Here is a 25975-nt window from a genome sequence, read left to right as displayed (position 1 = left end):
AGCATGTAAGGACAGAAATGGAGGCCACAGTGTTTCAAGCCTGACTCCTCATCACTTCCTTTGTTAGCCACTGCCTCTGTTGAAGTTCAAGGTCCGGTTGCTGGTCTGGGGCTGGGAATCACTCTGGGGTTTTTTTTGCCAGCTTTGCATTAGCGTGCTGTCTGTGCAAATGTTTGCAAAAAGGAGCCAAAGTTATGTTAGCAGAATAATACTGATGTTTCTGTCCTGTAACACAGTTTGCATTTCACCATCACACCCCGGTCCTTTGGCACAACAGTGGATGTAGACCATAATTCTGGTTGGACAGGACACCCTTAAAAAAAAATACTTGTAATTAACATACAGTATTTCTATCCTACAGTGTACTTTTCTCCACATTGGCATTTAAAGCACTTCACCACATGTGTATTCTATCTTACGTTTATGAATATTAATTACTTTTCAGGTTATGATTTTTTTCTTGTTTTTGCAACTTTATCATGTTGTTGTGCAAAATGTTTGATGTCTTCACAAATAAATAAATAAATAAATAAATAAATAAATAAATAAATACATTTTAAAAAACTGAGCTTTGAAGGTTTTTTCCTGCTGCAGACATTAAAGCATGGTTTCTAAGCCCTGTGGAATTCTTTTCTTTTGGTAAATTTCTTTAATTATAACAACAATTTGAATATTGTCTTGGGATAACAAAAAAAAGGATTATTTTCCATAGCAAACGTGCAACATTCAAGTACATGTTTTAAGTTAATAAAAGTTTAATTTAATATCAATTAATGTGTATTTGATATGTATTTTTAAAACCATGTATTTTTACATCTGACAAATAATCGATAAACCATCAAAACGTTTCTCATTTATGGAGTTTAATGTGTCGTATATAAGCCCTTTAATGTATGTCATTTAAGTTCACGGACACTACAGCCCACAAGCCTCTAACATAATTTATCCCTATGCCTGCATCAACATCATATTCATAGGATATACTGAAATTATGAATAATCAAGTATGGTAATGTTTATATTTGCTGTCAAATCAATCAGGTTATGCACTATTATGGACATCATAATATTGATTATAGTCAAGTGATCTTTGTACAATGCTCTAAATAATATTTTCCTAAAATAAAAAGATGAGAATGAATTATTTTATTACTGTATGTTTTGATGTTTACGATTCTTTTGCACCTGAAATGATTTTATTGCATTACAATAATAAATTGTGGGACTAATAAAGGTATATCAAATCAAATCAAATCAAATCATCTCCTACAGTGTTATTACTTTCACAAGATTAAATCTTCAGCCAGCATTAGACAGCACTGCAAATTAAAGGAGAAAAGAAAAGGTAAATTAGACAGGATGAAGAGGATTATGTCATGGATGTTAAAACCTCAAAAAACTTTAAATACAAAAACAAATTAAATCAAACTAAGAATATTCTAATACTTTAATGTTTTATTTTCATACAACAATCTATTAAAGTAATGAAAGTCCTGCTGCGCAAGGAAAATGTATCCATTCTGTGACTCTATATAGGTAATATATAGCATAGACTGGCTGCTGACTAATAATTTGGTCAGTAGCCAGTTCCGTTTAGACTGCAATAGTCTATCAGACTATTGTTATCATCAGATATTAGTAAATTTGACTATGGAAACCAGGCCGTGTGTTGACTTCTGATTTCAAGAGATTGCACTCAAATTCCATCACTGCAGCTGTAGGGAACACGAGGCTGACTTTGTGAATAAAATATTATCTCATAGCCTCGGGGCAATTACACAGTATTGTATCAGGGAAAATGCCTACAGTGAAAACGGTTTAACTGTCACTGTAAGAGTTTTGTGTGGTTTGCATTTATTCATCATAACAGTTGGTTATGCTTTAGTGAAGACATTTGAAAAAGAAAATCGCTTTCCTTTAAAGAAAAAAAATCTTGCGAGGGTGTATATTTGTATTTTGCTTTGTTAGAGTGGTGACAATAGACTGATAATTTGACAAGTGGGCTATATACACATATATTTACATTTTACTAAGGCTCTTTCTCTTCTTTTCAAACATGTTTCCTTTAGGCAAATAAAATGACATATTAGAATAATTATAGCCCATCTTTTTAAACCATGAGAACTCCTCATGATTGTCTGTACATGTGAATCAGAGACAGCGACATTATTAATCCTTGGACTCTTTTTGTCATTTGTCACAATGCAATATGACTATTGAGAGTTTGGTTGTAGTTACCAATGAAGTTATACAAAGGTGATGAAGTGACATGGCTTGTGACTCTGTCTGGATCATATAAGTTTTGCTGTTTTTTGTAAGTCTAAAGTTGTTGCCCTTTAAGTCTAGCTGCCATCAAATATTTGAGAATCTATAAAAGCTATATGCAGTTCAGCAGCTTCCAGAGTGCTATGCTCTTGATGAGTCACAATGGTGAAAACATATTTTAGTGAGGTTCAATAGCGTTCCATACAGCTGTATTAAGAAATGCAAACACTTAAATTAGCAATTTTGTTTTTCATTTTAAAGCTGCATTTAAAAAAACTGCCACAAGAGGGCAGATAAACATTAATTATGCCCCTTCGCTGTTTCTTCCTCTTCCTTTTGTTTTTTTACATCACTGACAATATGTCAGTATGACTGCTAATTATCATCATTCTGTTGGAAAGGACTGACATTTAAATAACATTTTTCCCGTCATACTGACGGCTCAAAGCAATTCAGACATACATTTAACCATACATTCATACACCACATTGTTCTATGCACTTTAACCACTTTATCTACCTCACACTAATGAGTTAAAATCGTCAGTTAGACTAACATACGTGCTTTTAGGCTGTGCCAGGAAGTACCCAGAAGAAAGCCAGCAGGCCTGGTTAGAATGCTAATACAGAAAAAGGTGACCATGAGGTTTGAAGCAGGGACTTTCTTGTTAACCACTGCCCCCCTGTGCTACCCAGGAATGGAGGAAAGTCGCAGTCCTATGTACCAGTGTCTTCAGAATGAATTGTGTTAGAATGAAGTCATCTCAAAAGTAGAATTTGATGTCTTTAGATATTAATTCCACAAAAAGAAAGGCTTTTTAATTATTACATATGCTGGTATTACAAAGTATGCTTTCTTTCTCTGCAGATAAACAAAATGCTTATTAAATATGAACAGTATGGGTCGGCTGCAGCAAGAAGGCGGAGCAAGGGTGGTGTGCATTAATTACTTCTCCAGACAGATGGAGCCAGTGCAATGAATATATAAAGGCTTTTCCTATTTTCCTAAAGAAAGACAAGTCTTTGTTCAAATAGAAGGGAAGTTAAAGTCCCACGTTAATCATCATCCAGTCCCTTTTTCACGGTTTTGCCAACTTTAAATTGTTGAGATCTTGTTGACATCGAATACTAATGCTGTATTTTCTCATTTCCTGCATTCCCATATTTCAAAATTCCACTGTTGCCAAAGTGGAGAGGAAAAAAAGGGCTTCACAGTCTACTGAAGGAGAAAATAAGCTGTTAGTTCAACTGAATTCAAAACACTGTTTGAGATATTTAAGAAAAAAAAACTTTATTTGTGACTTATTAACAAAACACATTACCAGATTGATTAAATCATAAGAATCACTATGATCACCTTTACAATGATGAGCAGGTGTACAAAAAAGTTATTAACAGATCTGCACTGTCACAGTCGACTGGTATGTGCCACTCACTGCCACACCCAACGACTGAGGAACATTCACTATACACAAGCAGAGAATACATCAACTTTATTTATTTTTTTTATTTCACTTTTTTGTATTTTAGTTTTTTTTTCTTATTTTTCTGCCTTTTTCTCTATTGGGCAAGGGAAAGGTACAGAGGGTGAGCAAATGATATAATTTCACAATAGTGTCTGTTTGATCATCATTTCAAAGTTGAACACAAGTTAGTTTAAGGACTGATTTTCTATCCATGAAAATCATATGGGTAAAAACAGAAAGAAAAAAAGGCATTTCATAGCATAACACAATAGCATTATGTATATCTAGAAGATTAAATTTATTTTCAACATGATAAAAAAAATGTTTTTCTTTTAGGTTTTTTCACAAATTGCTGTTGCCATGTCTGTATTTACTGTATGTTTGTGTCTGTATGGAGAGGTGTGTATTGTCTTTGAGAATGTGTATCAGAGGTATATGTATATATTCCAATACGCATTTCCCAGTGGAAAAACATATCTATGTATATATATAGTATCTATATAGGATCTGTTTCCTTTGCTTATAACATGCAAACAGCCACTTGGTGATCTGACAGCACAGAAGTACACCTGAAGAACAGGGCAGGTGGGGAGGGAATAGTGTGCATGGGAAGGACTGAGCAGCACCTATATACCCCTATAGTGAACGGTAATATGATGGTCTAATAAAAGGAACAGTGAGGTGAGATTTTATGACACTTTCAATCATGTTGATGCTGTTCCCGTTTCTACCACACTATGTTTACACACAATATCAGGGCCAAAATTTCCCAGCAATCTTTTCCCCCCCATATTTATGTGGAGCCGTAAAGCAAAAAAAAGGGACATATTAAGGTCATGCCAGGTGAAGCCAATGAACCTTGCATTTTGTTACCTTTCAGTCACAATTTTTATTATAATAGTAATTATCATAATTTGAATTCAGCCTCCAGCCTCTTTGTACTGCAGCTGAACTGTACTTCCCAGTCAGCGTTAACTGCAATACATGTGCTTGTGCAAAGGAGAAATGACTTGCCCAATAGTTTCTTTGTCTCCTACACTGTATCTACACAATGGACTACTATGACTACTATTTTCTGACTCGCACTCCATCTTGCCTCATATCTAGCACAGCATAATCTCAGTTTCTGCTAAGCTCTCAGGCGTCTTCGCAATTCAGTGCATACAAGTCATGCGAGAGATGACAGAGCTGTCAACAATGAGCAATCAGAGGAGACATTCTGGCAGAAGCGCCTAAACTCAGCTGAAGTTGAGACAAAAAAAATGTCTATGAAAGTGTGACGTGTGTCTATATGTCTATGTGTCTGCTATCTGTGTAAATATGCAAATACACACATGTTACTGTTGCACAGTTCATTGAAGCAAAGTGGAAAGATGTCCAACCATGTTGATTTGAGGAAACAGGAGTAGAGCAAGGAAACAGGCGGCGGGCAAGCAAATCCTACAAGCACTGAAGCAGCCGAGGCAGTGGCACAGGGCTTAAAGAACAACTATTTAACATTCAAAGACAGAATAGGACGGATCGGAACAGAAATGAAGCGACAAGTAGCGTTCCTGCTTCCTAGCCATATAATACACTCCCATGTTAAGGGTGGCATTGGCCTTCAGTTTTTGGAGTTTCCACAAAGGGCTGCGTATTCTTTTCGTGTATTTTGAATTTAAATGTTCATGTGTGCGTGTGTTTGATTTGTTGGATTGTGTGTAAGCGGCGGAGAGAGAGTCAGTGTTTGTGTACAGTAATGTGTGTTTCAGACTGGGTGTGCTGATTCAGACCCCATTAACCTGTGTCATATCCCAAGAGAAGAAGCCATGTCAGGGGCTGGTTGCATCAGCTGCACGTAGGTTCCCTAGTTATCGCCGAAGTCGCCACTAATCCCATTTCAGGCATTGCTAAAATTACAAGCTGTACCACTACAGAAATCTGTCCGAACGTAACCTTAAGTAAACGCTAAAAATATTAAGCAAGCAATAAAGCAGGTGCAAATGATACAAGTCACACAAATGCACTCACTAACAGTAAAGCATCTAGTTTTCTGCACACAGCATTTTTTTTTCTTTAGCAGTTCCCTGCTGTTTTGCAACTTGAAGGGCCACAGCCATGATTTTGAATGTTTCTGTCCATTGTCTACACATTGCACAAACACTGTGGGCTATTTTCAACTATTTAGTGTGTCATTCCTTTTCCGTTGGCATTAGGTTCCATGGAATGTGAAAAATAACACGCTGAGACTCGCCTTAGGTACTGTACCTAATCTGGTTAATTGTGTCAGTGCAGTAGCTACACTATAGTGTGATGAAAAAACAGCTTAAAACAAGGACAAAATTCAATGTGTTCACTTTGATGAAAAGTGTGAAACAGTTCCGAGTCTCAGCTAATGCATTTTTGTGCTATAGTCCATTAAAAAAAACAATACTTTCCTGCATGGTGGGTAAAAAAAACCCCAATAGAGTTTCCAAAAACAAAATGATGTGCTTCAGAAAATGATTAGCCTTAAAAAATGATTGGTAGAAAGTGGACTAAAACATTCAAATACTAGCATTTTCCTTTAAAAGTCAAATGAGAATCGGTCATGTTTTATGCCAATCTAGTCCCAAAACCATCCAGTATATTGCTATTACTTTTTTGTTACTCATTCTAACTTTTAATAATATAGAAAGATCTCACCTTAAAATCCACGTCTTAATACCTATTCAATCATTGGATTTAGTGACATGCTAATTGCGAAGGAATTAGCAGTTATGAGGCCACCACTTTATACCCTAACCTGGGAACAAACTTGCGCATAGTTGGTGCAACCCAGTCCAGGTCCTCAGCCTCCACAATGTGCTATGTTACACTGAAACAGAGCTCTTTATTTGAGCGTGGTCTAACTTCTTTCAGGCACCTTGTTGTCCCAAAGGTGCTAATCCTATGCTACGCATACTGTATGTTGTTGTCTTTGCTTATTTTATTATATTTTTTATGTATTTGTTTTTTATAAAAGCCCACATTTTTAGATTTTCTAAAAGGCCTCCATAATACTGAAGACAATAGCCCCGTTTATTTTTATTTTTTTTAATTTTAAAGTTATTTCTTTTACTTTTTACTTACCCTTGAACTAGTCAGAAAGGAGGAGGGCCAGAGATATCATCACAGGCAGCCTCAGCTGACAATGGTCAGTTACAAATAGTACACCTTTTCTGGGTGCTATTTTTGTTGTTGTTATACAAACTGGGGGTGGGGGAAGGGGTTGGGGAAGTGGGGGGGTGGGCAGCAAATCACAAAGGCTAATCTAAGCCAATAAATCATTTTCTGGTGTAATTTGGTCCATTCTTTCGATAAAGAGCATTTGTTTAACAAGTTCGCATGACGTTTGGAGCCAGGCCTGGTCTAATGAGGATTTGGCCACTGTACAATGTCTATGCAAATATGGCGCAACGAGGCTCCCTTGGTTCTACAATATGCATTTGGCTTATTTTTCTGGCTCTGAAATTGGGTAGTTTGTTAATAGCTTTGCTTTCATATCACCACTTCTCCTCTAGTCATCACCGCTTTCATCTTTTCCTTTCTCCTTCTTGTCTTTCTTGTCCTTCTTCTTCTTTTTCTTCTTCTTGGCCTCCTCCTTCTTGCCAAAGCTTATGAATTCACCCTTGTCATCCACAGGACCTGCATCGTGGCGGATAGAGATGATGGCTGGAGATCCAGGAATGATGAAGGCTTCAGGAGGAATCTCTCCTGGTTTCAGGGGCTGAGGAAGGCCATAGCCTTGTCCGGCGCCGTATCTGAAGTGCCAGCTGTTGCTGTTAACTCCAGCACCCACTGGAGGTGATAGCTCTCCACCACCTTCTCCATCTACACAGCGTGATTAAAAAATTGAAAAGAACAAAAAGGATAAAGAAAAACAAAGAAAAGAGATCAATTCATTACATTTTATTTATTTGTTAAAGAAACTGTTCATAATTTTAGGGAATCGATATACTTAGCATTCTTGCTGAGAGATTCTGATTAAAACAAGGAAAAAATAATAACTTTTTAAAACATCACATTATGTGGTACCCAGTTGCACCACAGAGCTGCTGGTAAGCAGACTTAAATACCTTTAATCAGAGCTAGGCTAAATTAATTCCTTTGTTTCCAAAGCTTCCAAGCTAAACTATCCCAAAAGCCAAAAAATGAAAAACAGCCAAATAAAATAAATGCAATATCAGAGACCAAAATAATTTGGAAATGTTAAAGAAAGAGCAAAGTTAAATTGAAATGACAAAAAAGAGAAAAGAGCTCAAATCAAATCTAAATATGATATATTAAGGATTTAAAATCTCAAATGAAAGCATCAATTGTCGAAAGAAGTGGTAAAGATGTGTAACTTGACTGATATTGACTGGTATCAATTTTCCATTCATCTTTTATCAATGAGGTGCATGTGGTTGGTTTATTTACACATACTCTTTCACTGCGGCTTTAACACGCAGCGATATTTGGATTGTTTTGCTTGTAAGTGGTAGAAGCATGATATGATACATTTGGCGTTATAGGGTTAAATGTTGGTCTGACAATAGCCAAGATTCATATACTTTAAGGAGAGCAATGCAACCCAGTTCACTGACGGGACCACAGGAGGGGACTAACCTTTAAACCACAGGGATGTTTAACTTGGCAGAACAATTTGTATTTGGATGATGGCTGCAGCATAATCCTACTCTCACTGGAAGCCAGAGACAAGGATTCATCATTCAGTGCATGGACGTGAAAGATAAAGAAACCCGGATTGCAAATTGACAAAAAAATAAAAAATGAAGAAGGGATCTATAGCCTATACTGAATAATTATTTTGAAATCTGAAAAAGGACCTATCTATTGAGGTCAAAGGGTCATACATTTCGTAATGCAAAAAGAAAACGGATGCTTGATGAGATGAAGATGGAGAGAGAAGAGAGAGAGAGAGTGTGAATGAGAGAGAGGCAGTAAGAAAGATGGGGGTGGGCGGGTTTTGCAGACACGGTGCTCTCAGGCCCACACCAGTTCCCTCTGCGCTGACCTACTTTCAGTCTGGATTTTATTTAGATCAAAATCAGGCCCCTACAAAAAGATTCTGTTTGATTTTTCTTTGTAGGCTATTTATGACATTGCTGGAGTGCTGAAATGATTTCAACCACTGCCCCACTGGGAAGTACACTATTTTGAAAATGTGTGCTCTTCATACGCACAGTGTCCCACAGAGTCCCCACAACGAGTCCATTGAGTATAAAAATAAATTACACGTAGGCTACAATGACAGCAGATGTAATGGTCTCTACTGAACTGGTCAGTCAGTTGCTCTGCATTATTGTGCTGTTTAACCTCAATGAGCAATAAGTGTATAGGCATGCTTCATATATGATTTATCATTGACTCATTGCAAATACATTAGATATTAAATAAAGAAACTACAATGCCAGAAAGGGCCATTGTTTTTCATATAGAAAGAGTAGTCAGATAACAGACAAATAAATTATTAGTTCGAATTAGTTTCTGCTTGCAGAAGTGATCATTTAATTATTACACGTGTTTAACATTTTATAATTAGCACATAGAAGACAAGGTGATGGAAAAAAAGCCAAAATAAAACAGAAAAAAATGGGGTATAGCCAGGGGTCAGATTGGGATTTGGCAGATGGGGGAACTGTAAGCTTGGGTGTTGTAGTGCAATGTGGGGGAAAGAATTACTTAGAAATAAGTCACATAATAATTTGTTTAGCGAGCTCAGTAGAATTTTCTTTGCATGTAGACCAAGTAAATTCATGTATAAAATGAATGAGGGTATAACATGTAAGATTCAAATTTCGAGTCTATAAAATTTCACTTGCTGAGTCCTTTGAAAATTATCTCCTTTCCTCTCTTTCTTACATCTTTCTCCATCTCTGATAGTGTCACACATTAACGTTTTATTTTCTCTCCCTAGGAAATACAGCAACCGTGCGTTTATCTGATGGATGCATTTTGTGACAAACTGTGCAGAAAGAGTTTGTTTGTTTGCTGATATTTGTTGAGCTGTTTGAAAAGATACATTCGAGCTTATACTCCCTCCTGTTCAGCAGCTAGTTAAGCACCTCTACCACAACTTTACGTCTGCGCCGTGAACGCATCACAGGGAAGAGAAAGGAAAAAGGGATGTGTTGAAAGTGTAAGCGCGCTGTGGGATGTCATTATTTTCTTACCACTGAGCAAATACCTCCAGGCTGTCACTGAAAGCAATGCTAGTCTGCGGCACATGAAAATGAACTCATTCAATAGTAATAAGCATTAACCTGCCTATCAGATTTTATAAGTTGCCAAGTGTGGGAGCTGGACTGCTGTTCTAGATCCTTCCACGCCACATTAACACCTGGGTATCGCTACTGAAGGCATGCAGAGTAATCTGGTTGACCTTTTTCTTAAAATTCACCCAACTTTCTGCATTTTTTTGTTTCTTTGCTTAAATAACCAGCTTCTTAGTAATTATGTAGTGTCAGATGTTATTATCTCACTTTAACATTAGTGGACTTACTACTAATAATTACTCTAATGCCAGTCGTTTTAGGATTAGGATTATACCATTTGACGGTCTGTTAGCATATGTTTAATCTGTGCTTAAGCCTTCATCATCCAAGTGACGAAACGTTTCTCCCACAAAACGCTACGTCCAGATGAACAGATTCAACTTTTGGAGATAATAAGATATGAAAAGATAGCTGCTCAGATGCACGAAAAACTGCGGGAGAAAATATAGTGCACTTTACTGCTCTATACGTAGTATACAGTTCATTTTTATGTAACTGACACACCATTTCCTGTTACCTGATAAGTCCTCTTAAAGGAAAGTGATTTTTTTTTGCTTAAATTTTGGGAGTTCTAAGTAATATTGTCTTATCTAATAGTTAAATATTCACAAAGGGTCTTTCCACATTTTACATTTTATTTTTACAGGTTAATGTATGTAAGCATGCAATGTGAAAACACAGTATTAAAATTAATTTGGGGCAAGCGTTATAACCTGCAGTTTACTTTTCACCATAGAATTACACGTGACACGGTAGTTGAGACAGTAGTGGTGACACAGTAGCTGAGAACAAGCCATTAAAAGGTCATTAAAATTTCAACCTCATGTATTATGTATAATGTAGTCGGTGTAATTCGATGATTACCATACTTGTTAGAAACATTTTGTCTAGTTTAAGTTTATATTCTGGTGGTGAAAGGTCAAATTAGGAATTCATCTTCATGGAATATCAAGTTTATTTAAATACATTTCAGGTGCCAAGGGAAAATCCTGAAGTTCACCTATAGACTGTATATAAAAGACAGACTTATCCATGTGATATGTGATGTCACACTGTTTGTGAATTCCTGTTCTGAAGGCCTGATGCCTGCATGGCTTGGGTTTTGCGGGGGGGGGGGGGGGGGGGGGGGGTTGTTTTGTTTTTTTGAACACAGTGAGCATATTTGGATCAATGGATATAAAGATATCAGTTGTCAAATATCAAAACTCAAGCAGAAACTCTTAGAAGGTCTATACCTCGCAGCAAACCATATTATTTGTTAGATAACTGCACTAAAAATACTCCAGAAGGTACCAGAGAGACTTCCAGTTCAGTGACTCAAATTAGCTGAGGTAAAGCTTAGCGTCTACCTATCAGTCAAAGGGGCCATGGGCCTAATAATACATAGTGTTAAGCCTTTAAGCAATTTAAACAGGTGATCTCAATATATTAAAACTCACTCTAGAGTTCCCATAAAGGCCAAAACATTTCTGATCTCCATAGAGGCTGTAAAAACATTTATTTCTGCTGTCTGGCAATTTACTATTGGGAGCCTAGAGGGATTGGCTTAACCTTTGAGCCAGGGCTGCTTAATTTTTCATCCTGAAAGGTTGCTACTTGAGTTGGTGGAAACATCTGGATCTATAATCTGTAAGTAAATAAATGTTTGGATGATCTTTAGAGTTTCTACAATTTTAATTTTGATTTGTAACCATGTTACCATTTCCTGCTTAGAGTACCAAATGTGTGTGGGTACAGTATACACAGAGCAGAGGTCAAAAAGTTTGTATTTCTCTGCATGATGTACAGAGAAGTACAATATCCACTGACACGGCACACCGAAACAAATGGGTATCGCCTTATTGTCTTGGAACATTCTAGGGCTTCATGCACTGCTTGAACAAATACAGACCTCTGGCATTGTTAATTAAAAAAAGACAACCCACGTTTTAATTCAGACATTTCCTGTTTAGGTGTTTATAAGCTTTCCATGTCACAGATTGCAATATTTCAAAGAACTTTGCTGCCTTTGCGCTGCTGTTTATCTAACATGCCCCAACCACTGTTTCTTTTTAACAGCCTATACTTCACAGCAAATGGATTACACTGTAACTGCTAGTGAGCAGGTCAGTATAGCGAGGAGCACGTTGTGGCACCTGATGTGAAAATATAAGGGTGTCGGAAGCCTCATTTGGTGTAACCTACATTTAAAATAGGCTACTCCGAGACACGGTTCCATCCGAAATGAATCCCTCTGGTGGTTTGTGGCACATTGAAATGCGACAGTCACAGTGCTCGTACATATATGTGACATGTACCACATGTATTCTGCATGGGATGCAAAAACCACCTAATATCGTCTAAAATACCATCTTTTTTCTTTCTTAAAACCATGGTTTAGCCAAGTCCCCTTCCCTTTTACTCCTCTGTTTTTTTGTCTCTAAATATTCCATTCAGAGATATGACCCGTTGCTATGGAAACTGCTTTCGCCCACTCCCTGCTGATGGAGGGTGCGGCTGCTGCAGCAATCTCTCAGTTAGACAGTGTTGCCAGGCAACAGGTCACATGGTGTTCCCTAGCAACACCACTACTGCAGGAACCTGCCAATCCTCTTAACCTTTCTCTCTCTGTTTCTCCATCCCCCCACACCTCGCTTTTTTTCCCTCCATCCCCCTGTACGTCTCCTCTGTTCATCTTCTAATCACAGTTTCTTTAAATGTTGCCACATCTTTCTTTTTTTTATGGCACTTTCTTGTTTGTGATAACAGCACATCTCCCCCTCTGGCATCAGACAAATGTCTCCTCATCTGCGCCATGGGTCACTTACATAAACACAGTTTTGAAGGTGCCACATTTAGATGCATCACAGCATGTCGGAAGACTTCATTGTGATAACAGTTTGCTGCAGATGTGAAAATGTGTCACAATAAAGGATGACGTGTAACAGAGAGGATAAACCTGTCTGTGCTATTGCACTAAGCCACTCCTAAAAATGTATTTCCTAATCCATCAGCAACAACTGGAAGGACCGCAGTATGCTGAGCACTCCACTTAAAGACAATATTTGAGTCTTTACAGGGCCAGAGTTGGCCAGATGGTTTCCATCTGCTGTAAGTAAAAAAATGCACATTTTTTGCTGCACTCTGGCAGAGGGGAATACACTAGAACTGGGAAATGATACAGCTGGTATCTCAAACAATTCCCCAGCTTCCTTTTATACAGAGAGAAAAAAAATCTTTATTTATACATGTTTACTGACAGGCAGTATAATCATATTCTTCCCCTGGTTTGCCAAGTGATTTACTGTGATGCTACTCTTCACCCTCAAGTGTCTACGTATGTCCTAATTCCTGAAGCCAGTGTCATGAAATTAATATATATTTTAAGGCTTATTTTGCTGATTATATTGTTTTAGGTATAAAAGAAGGCCAGCTTTGAGACTAGGTCACATTCTGACAGGAAACTGGATGTTTTTTTGTAGAGTATGAGCAACAGACAGAGTGAAACTAAGGCTACGTTCACACTGCAGGTCTTAATGCTCAATTCCGATTTTTTTGTCTGCTTGTTCACACTACAAATAAAATGCGACAGCAAACGCGCTCTAGTGTGAACGCTCAAAGCGGCCCGCATGCGCAAAATATGTCACACACAACGCGCTCTGTTTAGACCCAGAGCAAACAATATTGTTTGACTGATGGCCCTTAATATAAAGACTATGGACTTTACGTTTCCCAATTTTTGCTTTAAGTTATTTTGTTACTTACATAATAATGTAGATAACCTAATAATTATCCTTATTGCTGTTTTAGAGAGGAGCGGTGCTTCAAAGGATAGTGGCAGATTTCTGTCAGAATCTGCAGATTATACAGTACAAATAAAATGTTCACGTTTCTCCAAAGTTGTCTTCCCAACAGTTTCACTAACATCTACGCTGGATGGCCAGGAAGCGTTCGCAATGTCTTCTCGGGTGCTTCTCGGGCGCTGATAATTGGTGTCTGTCTTGTGTCAGTGATGTAAAAGACGGATTTAATGCGACATGACCGTTCAAACAGCAGTCACTTTCTAAAACATCGGATATGTATCGGATTCAGTACCACATACGAAAGTGACCCAGATCGGATTTGAAAATATCGGATTTGTGCCGTTCACACTGTCATACCATGATTGGATATGGGTCGCATAGGGTCAAAAAAATCGGATTTGATGCGCTTTCGCCTGCAGTGTGAACATAGCCTAAGTTCAGATAGATTGCCCTGGCAACAGGCCTTAGAAAGGCGAAGTTCTTGCGAGCTGCACAGGAAGTTTTAGTGCACAGGCATATTAATAAATAAGACACAGAAAAGAGGAACTGAGTAGAAGGAGTTTTGTTTGTAATGAAACTGTGTGCGACGTGTGTGACGTCTGGAGTACAGAAATAACATCATATAAGACACATGTTGAGCTTGTAATGTGAGAGATCCTGTAACTGGCTTTTGGGGCTGTGCAGGGCTCTCTCTCTTCTGGAAGATGACTGAATAAAAAGAAATAAAAAATGTTTTGACCACTACGAGTCGGGTTTTCTCTGTTCTATCATGGGGACAAAAGAATCGGGTTTTAACACCAGACAGAAAATCAATGTATGGAAGCGGGGGTGGAAGAATAGGGGAACGGTTCACAGTGCTGAAACATGGTTTTGAAATCTTGCTTACCAAAGTCTTCCAGTCTCTGTGCCCTTGTAAAGTTCCACACACAAACTTTTAAGCATTAGCTCTAAGACACACTTTCTGTAAAGCACGAGTCTTTGAGTCCAGCTTTCTTTACACAACAGTTGTGTTGCAACATTTTTCAGCACTGCCACCCATTCACTAACTCATTCTTATAAGAAACAGTTGCCTTTTCTGATTTCTAGCTCTTGCTTGCTGCTGTTGTGGAAAGTGACAATATTCTAGGTATGAAAGTGCTCTGCATAAGGGTCCAACATGACTATGCATGTTGCTTGGCCTATGGAACTCTGCATACATGCTAATTTGTTTGTTTGCTCACAGTTACATGATGAGACAAATGTCAATTACTTCTTCACTGTTCAGCTGCCCTTCAAGTTATATCATGTTGTAAGGACAAAAACAGCTTCTCACCCATCAAAAAGTGGAACTTTTTCCTTTGTTTTATTTTATTGCTCTGTATTTTATTTCATTTCATTTTATTTTGTTTTATTGTGTTTTGGATTTTTAGTGTACTTTTTCTTGGGACACTTTTTTCTAATGTTTAGTACTTTGGTCAACACTGTTGTTTTAAATGTGTTATATAAATCAACTTGACCTTGACCTAGATGGTTTTACCCAAATTATATTTTGGGTATCTGAACTATTTCTAGCTAAATATTCTGAACTACATCTAGCTAACACAAAACCAGTTCTAAAAACTCTTCATCCTGTATCCTGATTACTACATTTCCACTCACCTGCAGCACTAGACACAGTGGGCCAGTTCTGAACCAGCATGCCCTGGGCTCCCTGCATCACAGAGGACTCCTCCATGTGGACGGAACTGAAAGGTAATCACATTTAGCAAAGTGAGAAATTTGCAAACATTCAAATATTTGAAAATAGGACACATTTTCCTTAACATTCTGCGATTTTGTTATAAAATTCAAATGATTGTTGGTGCAGACCCTGGAATCCATCCACAACTGAGCAATTTAAAATAACAGTCTAATAACATGACATTTCTGTTTAATATAAGGCAAATTAAGTGGTATTCAAATAGCTTAAAAACTTTTAAACAGCAGTACTGATTATTTTAGACCCTGACAGCGGCTTTCTGGCTCTCCAGAAAGAGAAGTGTTGGATACATTTGTGTGGTCTTGTTGCACCTGGGTACAGCCCCCCACCCCCCCACCCCCCCAGCCCCTCCACCCCCTCTTTAAAAAAACCAAACCCAAACCATCCCACCCTTCAGGCTGAATACCTGTGCTGTGCCTCCTATGACAGAATATCTAAAGACTCAGGGCTTTTGTAATGCATTAAATTGGTCTAGCACTATTCTTGGAATAGCTATGAAGAAAGACGGAGCACATAAAAGAATGAGCGACTTTTCACAGAACAGAAATATGCATACTGACGACTACTGTAGGACTACATGAAGTGCTCTTTAAACTTTGCTGCTTATAATGGAAACTGAAAATAGCTGTTCTGTCCCAGATAACCAGGTAATCTACTGTTTTCAACTGTTTTATGTGGTTGTGTTTGTGGTTGAAGTGGACCAGGATTAAGAACCGCTAATACAGTGCACACCAGTATACACTATAACTACACTAAAACACTATAACTATGCCCAAACACCTTGCTACATGAAAACAGTGCCACTTGCAAAGAATAACAAAGGTACACTGCAAATCTTCATTTTCATTCATTTTGGAGCTTCTATACAATCTGCACTTGTAATTGTTCCATAGCTTTTGAAATTTATAAACATAATGAACTATCATGATCCATGCTCAGTGTTTTGAATAGTAATTGCATATGTCTAAATGACTTTGATATCACAATAGAATAATGCATAAAAGGCATATGTTTCATTGTGTGCCTTTAAAAAAAGAAATTCAACACTCTACGTGACAAATACTTTCATATTCACTTTGAAATAATCGTAGAACGTAGGTTAATGTAGTTGTTACATGTTTATACAAATGCATAAGAATACTACTGATGACAATAGTATATATAGAGTTTTTCAAATATAGAGCTTTTTAAAAAGATCGGTTAAACCAGTGAAAAATTCATTTAACAGTCTATCAATCACATTTTTACTAATTACAGATTTAGTACAGTGTGAGACTTTCTACTTTGTTTTGAAATCATTTTTGGGTGCACTAGCTTTTCATCTTCCCTGTGAACTTTGTTTCACCTTCTGTGTGTTAGCAGGGGCTGAGCTATAAGAAGCACAGCAGGGGAGAGACAGGTGAAGTGAAGACAGCAAAACTATTTAAGTTAAAGAGCACTTGCTACTTTTCTACGAGTGCAATAAGCCTCCCAACAAATGTTAATCCGTTTGAAACTAAGGGTGAACAGATGTCGACCCCAGATGTCTGAAATCAGGCCAAAATATCAGCATTTTCTAAATCAGCCAACCTGAATCTGCCAGCAGTAACAAGGTTGCTAGAAGTTCTCCTTCTGATGGTAGGAAAGCTAGTTCTGGCCAGTGCCCTAGCAACCCCCAAACAAGAAGAAGAGAACTGGCTTTCACCTACATTGGCTGCTGGAGAGAAAGACTAACAAGGGTAAAATTAAGTGCAAAAATAGGAATTTAACTCAGTTCTGAGAAAGAAAAACAATTATTTTAGTTTATCCAATTTTCTGAGTGAGTGAGCAAACCTGCCCCTTTCCATCCTGGTGTCCATTTTTTATGCTAAGGGAAGCCAACTGACAGCTTGCTGTATAGCTTTATCTTTGCCATGCTGACACCGTGGTGTGAGAACAATCACATTTGAGGAAATGCATTTGGCAAAAAGTCAAAATATTTGACTAAATATGAGTGTATGAGCTTATATAAAACTGACACACCCACCCTAGCAAAAAATAATTTCCCTCATCCATTTGTTATAAATGTGTAGTTAATTGTTGTTGACTAGGTTTTCTGCAATGCAGGACATTAATCCTATCATCTGCAACCTGCATTATGTTGATTTTCTAACGAAGAAAAAATGGCCAGGTGTATTCTAAGCAGTTTAATGTATGCGAATATGACACAGAAAGTACTGATGTATTACACTAATGTCTACACTCAGAATATGGGTCAACAGTGCTGGTGTTACATGCTGTGTGATACATTACAGCACGCCTGTGTTGGGGCTAAGTGTTGATGTGAGCCATCTCTGTGTCTCTGTGTGTTTTACAGTCACTGTCATTTAAGAAGTGGCAGCGGCAAATTGCAGTGATGATTTATCTGAATCCATGTCATGTAACAGTGACTTGATGACAGAGTGCACATGATCCATACAAATTAACACTAATATCCAATTAAATCAATTTAGACTACGAGGATGACTTCACAAATGAGCTGTAAGCACTGGTACCATGAAATTTGGAAGAATTTTGCAGAAAGCATAGGAGTGTGAATAGCAAACACATTAATTCCTGATGTCCCTGCTGTTTTTAGATCAACTTATGGGGAAATAAATGACATTTTCTGACATAATCATGGGAAAACTGTAAAGTTTTGTTTTGGGTAGAATTCTTTATAATCGTTGGTGCTGCTTTTTTCTATGATCCTCTTCATTTCAGTATTCTCTGATTTGCAGCTAATGATACTGTTTAAAGTGTAGTGCTTCATTAATTAGATATATGTAGGTGGGAATACTCGAATATTCATGAAAGAGCAAGCACACTAAAATCACAGCAATCTATTGTTGACACAATACCTAGGAGAAGTTTCAAGCCCAAATCTTAGAAATCATGATTTTAGGAGAGGATAATCATAGCTAGAGTACTACAGTGTTTGTAGACTTAAAACAATTACAATTTTTTAGTGTAATATGTCTTCGGAGGTGTTGTTTTGTGTGGATTTGGTCTTGCAATAAGAAGTGGAAAAACTTAGAGATGTAAAAAATATCATCTTTGCACAATAATATATGTGATACACAGAGAAATGTAAACGCATGCATGGGGTGGTGGTGAGGGGCAGTTGTACATGCAGACACTGCAGCACATGTGCATGTGATAATCTAGGAAATGTCATCATCTGCCTGTTTGTCCTTCATGCTTCCAGCTTAAAGACTGCAAGTGAGGGAGTGATGTTTAGAATGTAGATGACCTATATAGTATTTCACTGCAGAGGACCAAGGCTATGAATCCAGTGACCGAACCGCAAAGGCCTTTTCCCAAAGGGAGAGGTTGAGGTTAAAGGTTCAAACAAATGCTTAGGCGCCACTCAGTCATTTCTGAAAAGCTCCAGCATTAGTGTTGCAGTAGCTTTTTGAATCATTTCCATAGAGGTGTAGAGATAAATGTAACTGTAACATGTGAATAAATCATTTGCTTGGGGAATCGTATATGTTATAGCTGCAAGAGCAAAATGAGGGGTCTCTCTAATGGTGCAGACTAGATGGCGGCAGGATGAGTAGAGTGGAAAGGTAGAACCTTTTTTGAGATGATGAAAAGTTGTACAAGACTTTAACATGGAAAATGCTTACCTCTGCACCCCTGCCCTCAAAGATGCAGAATATCTCCAGTCAGCATTCGGGGCTTTGGGCTGAGCGAGCAAGAGGGAGAGAGAGGTAGAGAGAGAAAAAAAAAGGAGAGAAAGAGGTAGAGACAGAGAGGGAGGATGAAGAGAGTAAGTTTAGCTTGATCTCATACTGTGCAGAGCCATGGCCTCATCAATTAATCATGATACGCATCCCAGCTCTGGACGTGATAGGAACACTGCAGTTGTGTCGCTGATTGCAAGCACAAACACACACACACAATCACACACACTTATGCACGCACACACACACACACACACACATGCACGCACACACACACACACACACACACGCACGCACACACGAGAGGACTTTAAAAAGAACAATGACTGCAAGCCATATTGACAGTTTCTGGACAGTCTTTCATTCCACTGCTGTGTAAATGTGTGAGCTGGGAGAGTAATGCCCTTTAAAGGAATACTATGATGACACTACAGACTGATGCATATGTGTTTGTGTGTCACTGGAGTAAATCTGTCTGCTCCTGATGAACCTAGCTGAGTGCTTCAAATTCCCAGCAGCCCTCTGGTAAATAATTGCCTTTAAACTCCAATAAAACAAAACAGAGCTCATCACCAGGCCAACCACATCCAATATCTCTGGCCTGCATTGGCCCTTGCTATATTAAGATACGGCTATCTCAGCTATCAACACGTAGTATTTATAAAAGTATTTCCTCTTTACTTGTGTTCCTTTTCTATATATCTCATCTAAAACATTTCATTATCATTAATCAATGGTAACTGTATGGGCACATTTTAATAGTACATAGCACATTCTATACTTGCACTGAAAACCTGATAAACAACATTCCGCATGAGCACAGAAATTTAAAAAGTATTGGTGAAGTTCAGATCTGTTGCTTGGGGCTATTCACCATTGAAAGCCTGCTAGGACTCCCAGAAATAAGTGGAAGTCCTAGTAGGACTTTGGTCATTGTAGATTTCACTGATGAAGTTAAAAGAACATCCCCCCCTTTGCAATATAAATGGCATAAAATGGGCAATTCATTGTTTTAATGAGCTAATGCTTCACAGCCATTAATTATGCCGGACTCTTTCATAATCATGTTCTTCATGAGTAGGTACATGCACAACTCAATTAAAAAAAAAAAAAGCACAAAAAAAAGAAAGAAAAAAAAGCTGTGTTTAAGAAACAAACCTGCTCTGGCAGCAGCAAGTGTCCCAGATAAAGAAAGCACATCATGTTCCTTAGTTCATATTAGGGGGGAGTATTTTTTGCTGGCAGACCCGGCCCATTTGAGTAAATTTAATTTGCAAGGCTGATGAACACAGTGTGGAGGTTAATTTCATTTACACTGCTACACTTGTCTTGATCAGATTTCTTTTAAAAATAACTAATTTACCAGAGACTGGCACCTGCTAATTAAGACAGGGAACTCGTGGAAACTCCGAACCTTCAAAATCATATAAATAAAAACAACAACAACAAAAAGCAAAAAAAATAAAAATAACAAAAAAATTAATATTTACATCATCAGCAATCATTAGTGATAAAAGCAGAATATGTCACCCCAAACTTTTTTGCAAGAGTCATTTAAGACATAATCTAAATGACTTTAGAATAACTTTAACATAAACACAAATGGAAATAAGGTGCTCAGGAAATCACATAAGCCAAACCCTTGATTTGAATCTTGCCGGTTAAAAAGCTCTATTATTAAATGAGGTTAACTCATTAATGATTCTCTTTTTTTTTAAATCACCCAGAAGTCATTAATGCAATACAGCCATAAAAATAAATCTCAAAACTAACCATAAGCAGAAATCAAGTCAGGAAACCCCAACTGCTCCTATATCACTGCTTTACTCAGTCACACACAGCAAAAACACAGACAAATCAAAACTGCATGCAAAGAGGGTGAGCAAGTAGTAGGAATGATATATGACCTGTTCCTGGTGTAGACGTGATGACAATCTCAAAGTGAAACACAAATCTCTGAATCATCAGAAATACCATAGGACCCTTGAAAAGCATCACAACTGACACTAATTCGGTGTGAGTGCTGAGCTAGGCTACACTGAGTAAGTTTGCAGTGCAAGTGGGAACTAAACAAAGAGACTGAAGGTTGCAGGGATTCAGTTCATTGCAGGAGAGGGTAAAAACCTGACGTGCAACATGTCATCTCCCTGCAGCAACAAAGTGACAGTGACAGAGAATATGGTAACACTACACACTGGGACAATAATTGTAATGAAAAGTCGGGTTTGGCATGTTTAAAAGTGCCTATTGCTGCTTACACCTTGGTCAAATTCAAGACACTTTTTTTAAACTTGAAGGTTCATGACCTTCCGGGTATGCGGACAAAAGGTAAAAATAAAAAATTAATGACCCACCTCTGGGCAGATTTGGAGGGAGGCATCGGGCATGCTCAGTCTGCGTACAAATCCACTTCCACTGGTGAAAAAGCGGTCGGCACCGCTGCCCCAGGTGCCACTGATGGGCCGTCCTGTGTTGTAGAACATGAAAGTGTCACTGCCAGACGTGGCAGTCAGGCAGGTCTTGTAGCAGTAAGTCTTCGTTAGGGAGCCATTCCCACGTACTTCGATGTAGTGAGGTTCCACTTTAAGGTCTCTCCGAAGCACCACATTGTTATTAGGCTGGCCTGGAGCTCCACCGCTGCCACCTCCGCCAGCACTCACGCTGCTGTTCCCACCATCTGGAGGGGGTTTCTGTGACACACAGCATGGGGAGCAGGACCCAGGCTGGGTGCAGTAGGCGTGGCAGCGGACGATAGCCAGCACCACCACAGTAACCAGGAAAACAAAGGTCGTGGCGCTCAAAGCCACGGTCAAGTAGACGGTCACTTTGGACAAAGGGATTGGGCCTTGAGGTCGAATTATCCTCTTGGGATCAGACACCACTTTTGGTGGCACCTCCATGACTGCCACGTTAATAGTAGCGGTGGAGGAAAGAGCAGGCTGGCCATGATCCTTCACAAGAACAGTTAGAGTGAAGGAGGTGGAGTTGTCTTCCAAGATCCTCCGAGTGGTCCTGATCTCTCCGTTGTGTTCGTGCACCTTGAACAAGTCCGGGTCAGTGGCTGTTTCCAGCACATACCCCAGCCAAGCATTTGGACCAGCGTCTGCATCGTATGCCACCACTTTGGTCACCAGGACACCAGGTTCGGCATTCTTTTGTACCGTCTCCAAGGAGCGCGTGCCATTGCCAGGGGGGTTGACTATCAGTGGTGCATGGTCATTCTGATCCATTATATAGATGTAGACTGTGGCGACACGGCTGAGCGGAGGAATGCCCCCATCTTGGGCTTTGACCTGGAAGTGAAACTCTCTCAGTGACTCATAGTCAAAGGCTCGCAGGGCATAAGCCTCCCCTGTATCGGCCTTCACAGACACATATGAGGTGACAGGAATGCCGTGGTTGTTGTCATTGAGCACTGTGTAGGTGATGCGTGCGTTCTCTTTGATGTCGGCATCTCGAGCTTTCACAGTACACAAAGAGGCCCCGGGGGCATTGTTCTCAGCCACATAGACTGTATATGAGGTCTGTTCAAATCGTGGTGGGTTGTCATTAACATCTGCCACATCCACCTGTATAGTCTTCTGGGAGGATAGGGGAGGATTTCCTCCATCTGTGGCACTCAGAGTGACATTGTAGGCATCAGTGGTCTCACGGTCCAGAAAGGCTGAGGTAACCAGAGTGTAATAGTTTCTGAATGACTTGATCTTGAATGGAAGGCCTGGTGGGATCTCCAAGTTCACCTGCTTGTTAGCTCCAGAGTCTCGATCAGTAACACTAATAAGGGCCACAACTGTGTCTGCACGGGCATCCTCCCTCACAGGGCTCGACAGAGATGACAACACTATCTGAGGGACGTTGTCATTCACATCCACAACCTCTACTACCACCTTACAGTGTGCTGCCACAGCACCGGGGCCCTTGTCCATTGCCTGAATGTACATCTCATAGGAGTTCGTCTCTTCATAATCAACATTGTTTCTCACTCTTATCTCTCCTGTATTAGTGTCCATGCTGAACATCTGCCTCACTCTCTCCGGGGTGTAGCTGCTGAAGGAGTAATAAATCTCCCCATTTGTGCCCTCATCCAGGTCAGTTGCATTCAGTTTGATCACCAGGGTGTCTTTGGGGGAGTTTTCTAACACTTTCACTTTGTACACTGAGCTGTCAAATGAGGGAATATTGTCATTTGAGTCCAGTACCCGGACACTGATTTTAGCCGTCCCTGTTTTTTCCGGCGTCCCACCGTCCACAGCACTTAGAATTAATTGATGGTAAGGCGTCTGCTCGCGATCAAGGGGCTTTTTGAGCACAAGCTCGATGTGCTTTGTATTTAGAGAGGGTTTGTTAGAAACCAGCGCGAAATGGTCGTTTGTGCTAAGCTGATACATGCGAACAGAATTTGACCCAATATCTGGATCTTGAGCGTTTTCAATTGGGTAACGAGACCCCGGTAAAGCAGACTCTATGATTTCCAATTGATACTCGTCTCTGGGGAACTGCGGCGCATTGTCGTTGGCATCTACAATCTCCACCTCAACGTGGTGCACTTCAGTGGGGTTTTCAATCAGCACCTCTAGATTAATGAGGCAGGTGCTGGATAAATCGCACAGTGCCTCCCTGTCAATCCTTTCATTGACAAGCAATTTCCCATTTTTGGGGTTGACAATCACATAGCGTTTGCCGCTGTTGGAGGTTACCTTGATTTTTCGGGTGGCGAGCTTTCGAATATCCAGCCCCAAGTCATGCGCCAGATCACCGACCAGTGCCCCATTTTCTAGTTCTTCTGTAATCGAATATCGTAACTGTCCAAATGAAAGGCCACAAAATAATGAAAATATCACAAAATAAAAAGGCACATTATTCCCTATCAGGTTGCACAGCCCAGCCACAGCCATTGCAAGCTCACAGGATCCGCAGACGGATTAAATGCAGCCTTCCGCCTTTTTAGCTTGCAGTATCTCGCATCCCAGCACCTCATTAAGGTGGGCTAATTGGTCTCCCGGTAAATGAAACAGAAGCGGCTCATCCACTGTGATACCCGGCTGAAGCGAATCCTCTCCAGCGCATCCATATTTCCTTTGTCCGTGATGCGCTTTTTTGTCTCCAATGCACGCTGCTGACGGGTGTGTTTCCCTGTCGCTGGAGCTGTTAGATAATCAAGGCAGGCGAAGTTTTACCTTATGGAATCGGAAAAGACCGCTGTCCCTTTCAAAATAAAATTATGAGCGGTCTGTGCCTAACTTTGCTTGCACTAGAAGAGGAGAAAAAATTACTTAACCAATCCAATGTGTGGGATTATGTTAGGCGCTGAAATAAAAGGCAAAAGGTCACAGCTTGTCAAGGATTTCAGTAATTCCTTGCTTACAAAAAATATTTTGTAAAAGTTTGAACCATTATGAATAATAATTTGTTCATAATCACATAAAAATGTGTGATACGTCACTTAACTATCACCTTTTTAAATAGTTATTTTAGTATTGATTAAAGACTTTTATGTGAGACGTGATGCTTGAACTGTATTACATTATTTGTGCCTGATGTTGTATGACATGATTAAAGAGTATTATGTTTATGTATTTAATTTAGTTTAATAAATGGAATTATGAACCAAGCACCACGGATCAAATATGTACACAGTATGTTCTCTGCAAAAAATAAAGCAGTACCAGTCTGTTCATATTAGGTTTATTTTGAATGGATAACCGGAACTCATAAAATTCAATGTAGGTGACTTGACCTTGGAAGGACACTATCCCGCCCTAGCGCGCACTCCTCAGCTCTCTCCTCTCCGCTGTGGCGCAGCTCCCCGCTCCCCGCTTCCCCCTCCACCCATTTCTCTCCTCTCATCCCCCCATTGCGATGTCGGTGTAAGGTCTGTGAGCTAACCACATATTAAAGCACCTCCAGAAAAAAAAAGAATGGCGACCACACAAAAAGACCACATAAATATTTGGCGTATGCATCCAGTCTCACCAGACTTTCATCCCGTAATTAAAATTAGCTGTGCAGCATGTGGCAAAATATTAATCGTAGACTTACAGGGGATTGATGATATAACGTGAATATTTAGTTAAAATGTTTTATTTGGCAGATTCTCTTGGATTCACTATTGCGCAAGAAGTGAGGGCAGGTGGTAATGAATGGACGAAACTCTCAGCGTAATAAAATACAGATGTGGGTAAACATGTTCACAAACACAGATACATGTCCGGGAACTGGCTCATGTTTGTCGTCCTTTGTCTGCTCCGAAGTCGCAAGGATGGTTAATTTGCCAGTGGCGATTCTGCAGCGCAGCCTACCGCATGGCGATCATTTAGGCAAGGCACAGCAGCAAGAAAACATTGTACTGACAATCACAAGCTCCCCTCCACATGGATCACTGTCAGAGGCAGACCTCAGACTGTCAGGTCACATAATCGTATTAAAGAAGCCCCATAAAGGACCCCATAAAGCAGAAGTCTCATTCCCTGTATGAAACATGAAACATGATATACGATATTCGGGCGAATGATGACAACATACATATATATATATATATATATATATATATATATATATATATACATATATATATATACACTAAAGGGTACTAAAGGAGCCAGAGAATCATAGGAAATGATCGATCACAAATAATACAAAACCATGACAGAGGCTTGCTGGGTCAGTAACCATGGCTTGGGGTAGAGCCTGAACATAACACCTATCCTATCACACTATGAATACAGAGGAAGCTCTACTGATGTTACACATTATGAAGCTCAG

General features: G+C 39.3%; 1 protein-coding gene across 1 annotated transcript; it reads right to left on the bottom strand.

Annotated features, from left to right (window-relative positions):
• Positions 1-3528: 3528 nt before the first annotated feature.
• Positions 3529-24379, bottom strand: LOC100700924 (protocadherin alpha-C2). Its single transcript, XM_005471931.4, has 4 exons — positions 21568-24379; positions 19157-19215; positions 15428-15513; positions 3529-7560 (listed from the first exon to the last, which is right to left on the bottom strand). The coding sequence occupies exons 1-4, from the start codon at positions 24106-24108 to the stop codon at positions 7247-7249; spliced, it is 3000 nt and encodes a 999-aa protein (XP_005471988.1). The 5' UTR covers positions 24109-24379; the 3' UTR covers positions 3529-7246.
• Positions 24380-25975: the final 1596 nt, after the last annotated feature.

The sequence above is a fragment of the Oreochromis niloticus genome, linkage group LG10, assembly GCF_001858045.2.
Source record: "Oreochromis niloticus isolate F11D_XX linkage group LG10, O_niloticus_UMD_NMBU, whole genome shotgun sequence".
NCBI lineage: Eukaryota > Metazoa > Chordata > Actinopteri > Cichliformes > Cichlidae > Oreochromis > Oreochromis niloticus.
Note: the sequence above shows the minus strand (reverse complement) of the source record. Positions and strands in the feature narration are given on the sequence as shown.

Bases quoted from the DNA above. Each gene is read 5' to 3' on its own strand.
- LOC100700924 (XM_005471931.4), bottom strand. From the start codon at position 24,108: ATGGCTGTGGCTGGGCTGTGCAACCTGATAGGGAATAATGTGCCTTTT. The intron at 19,216-21,567 runs GTGGGTCATTAA...TTGCTCGCTCAG, and splicing joins CCCTCCAAATCTGCCCAGAG to CCCAAAGCCCCGAATGCTGA. The intron at 15,514-19,156 runs GTAAGCATTTTC...ATTACCTTTCAG, and splicing joins TTGAGGGCAGGGGTGCAGAG to TTCCGTCCACATGGAGGAGT.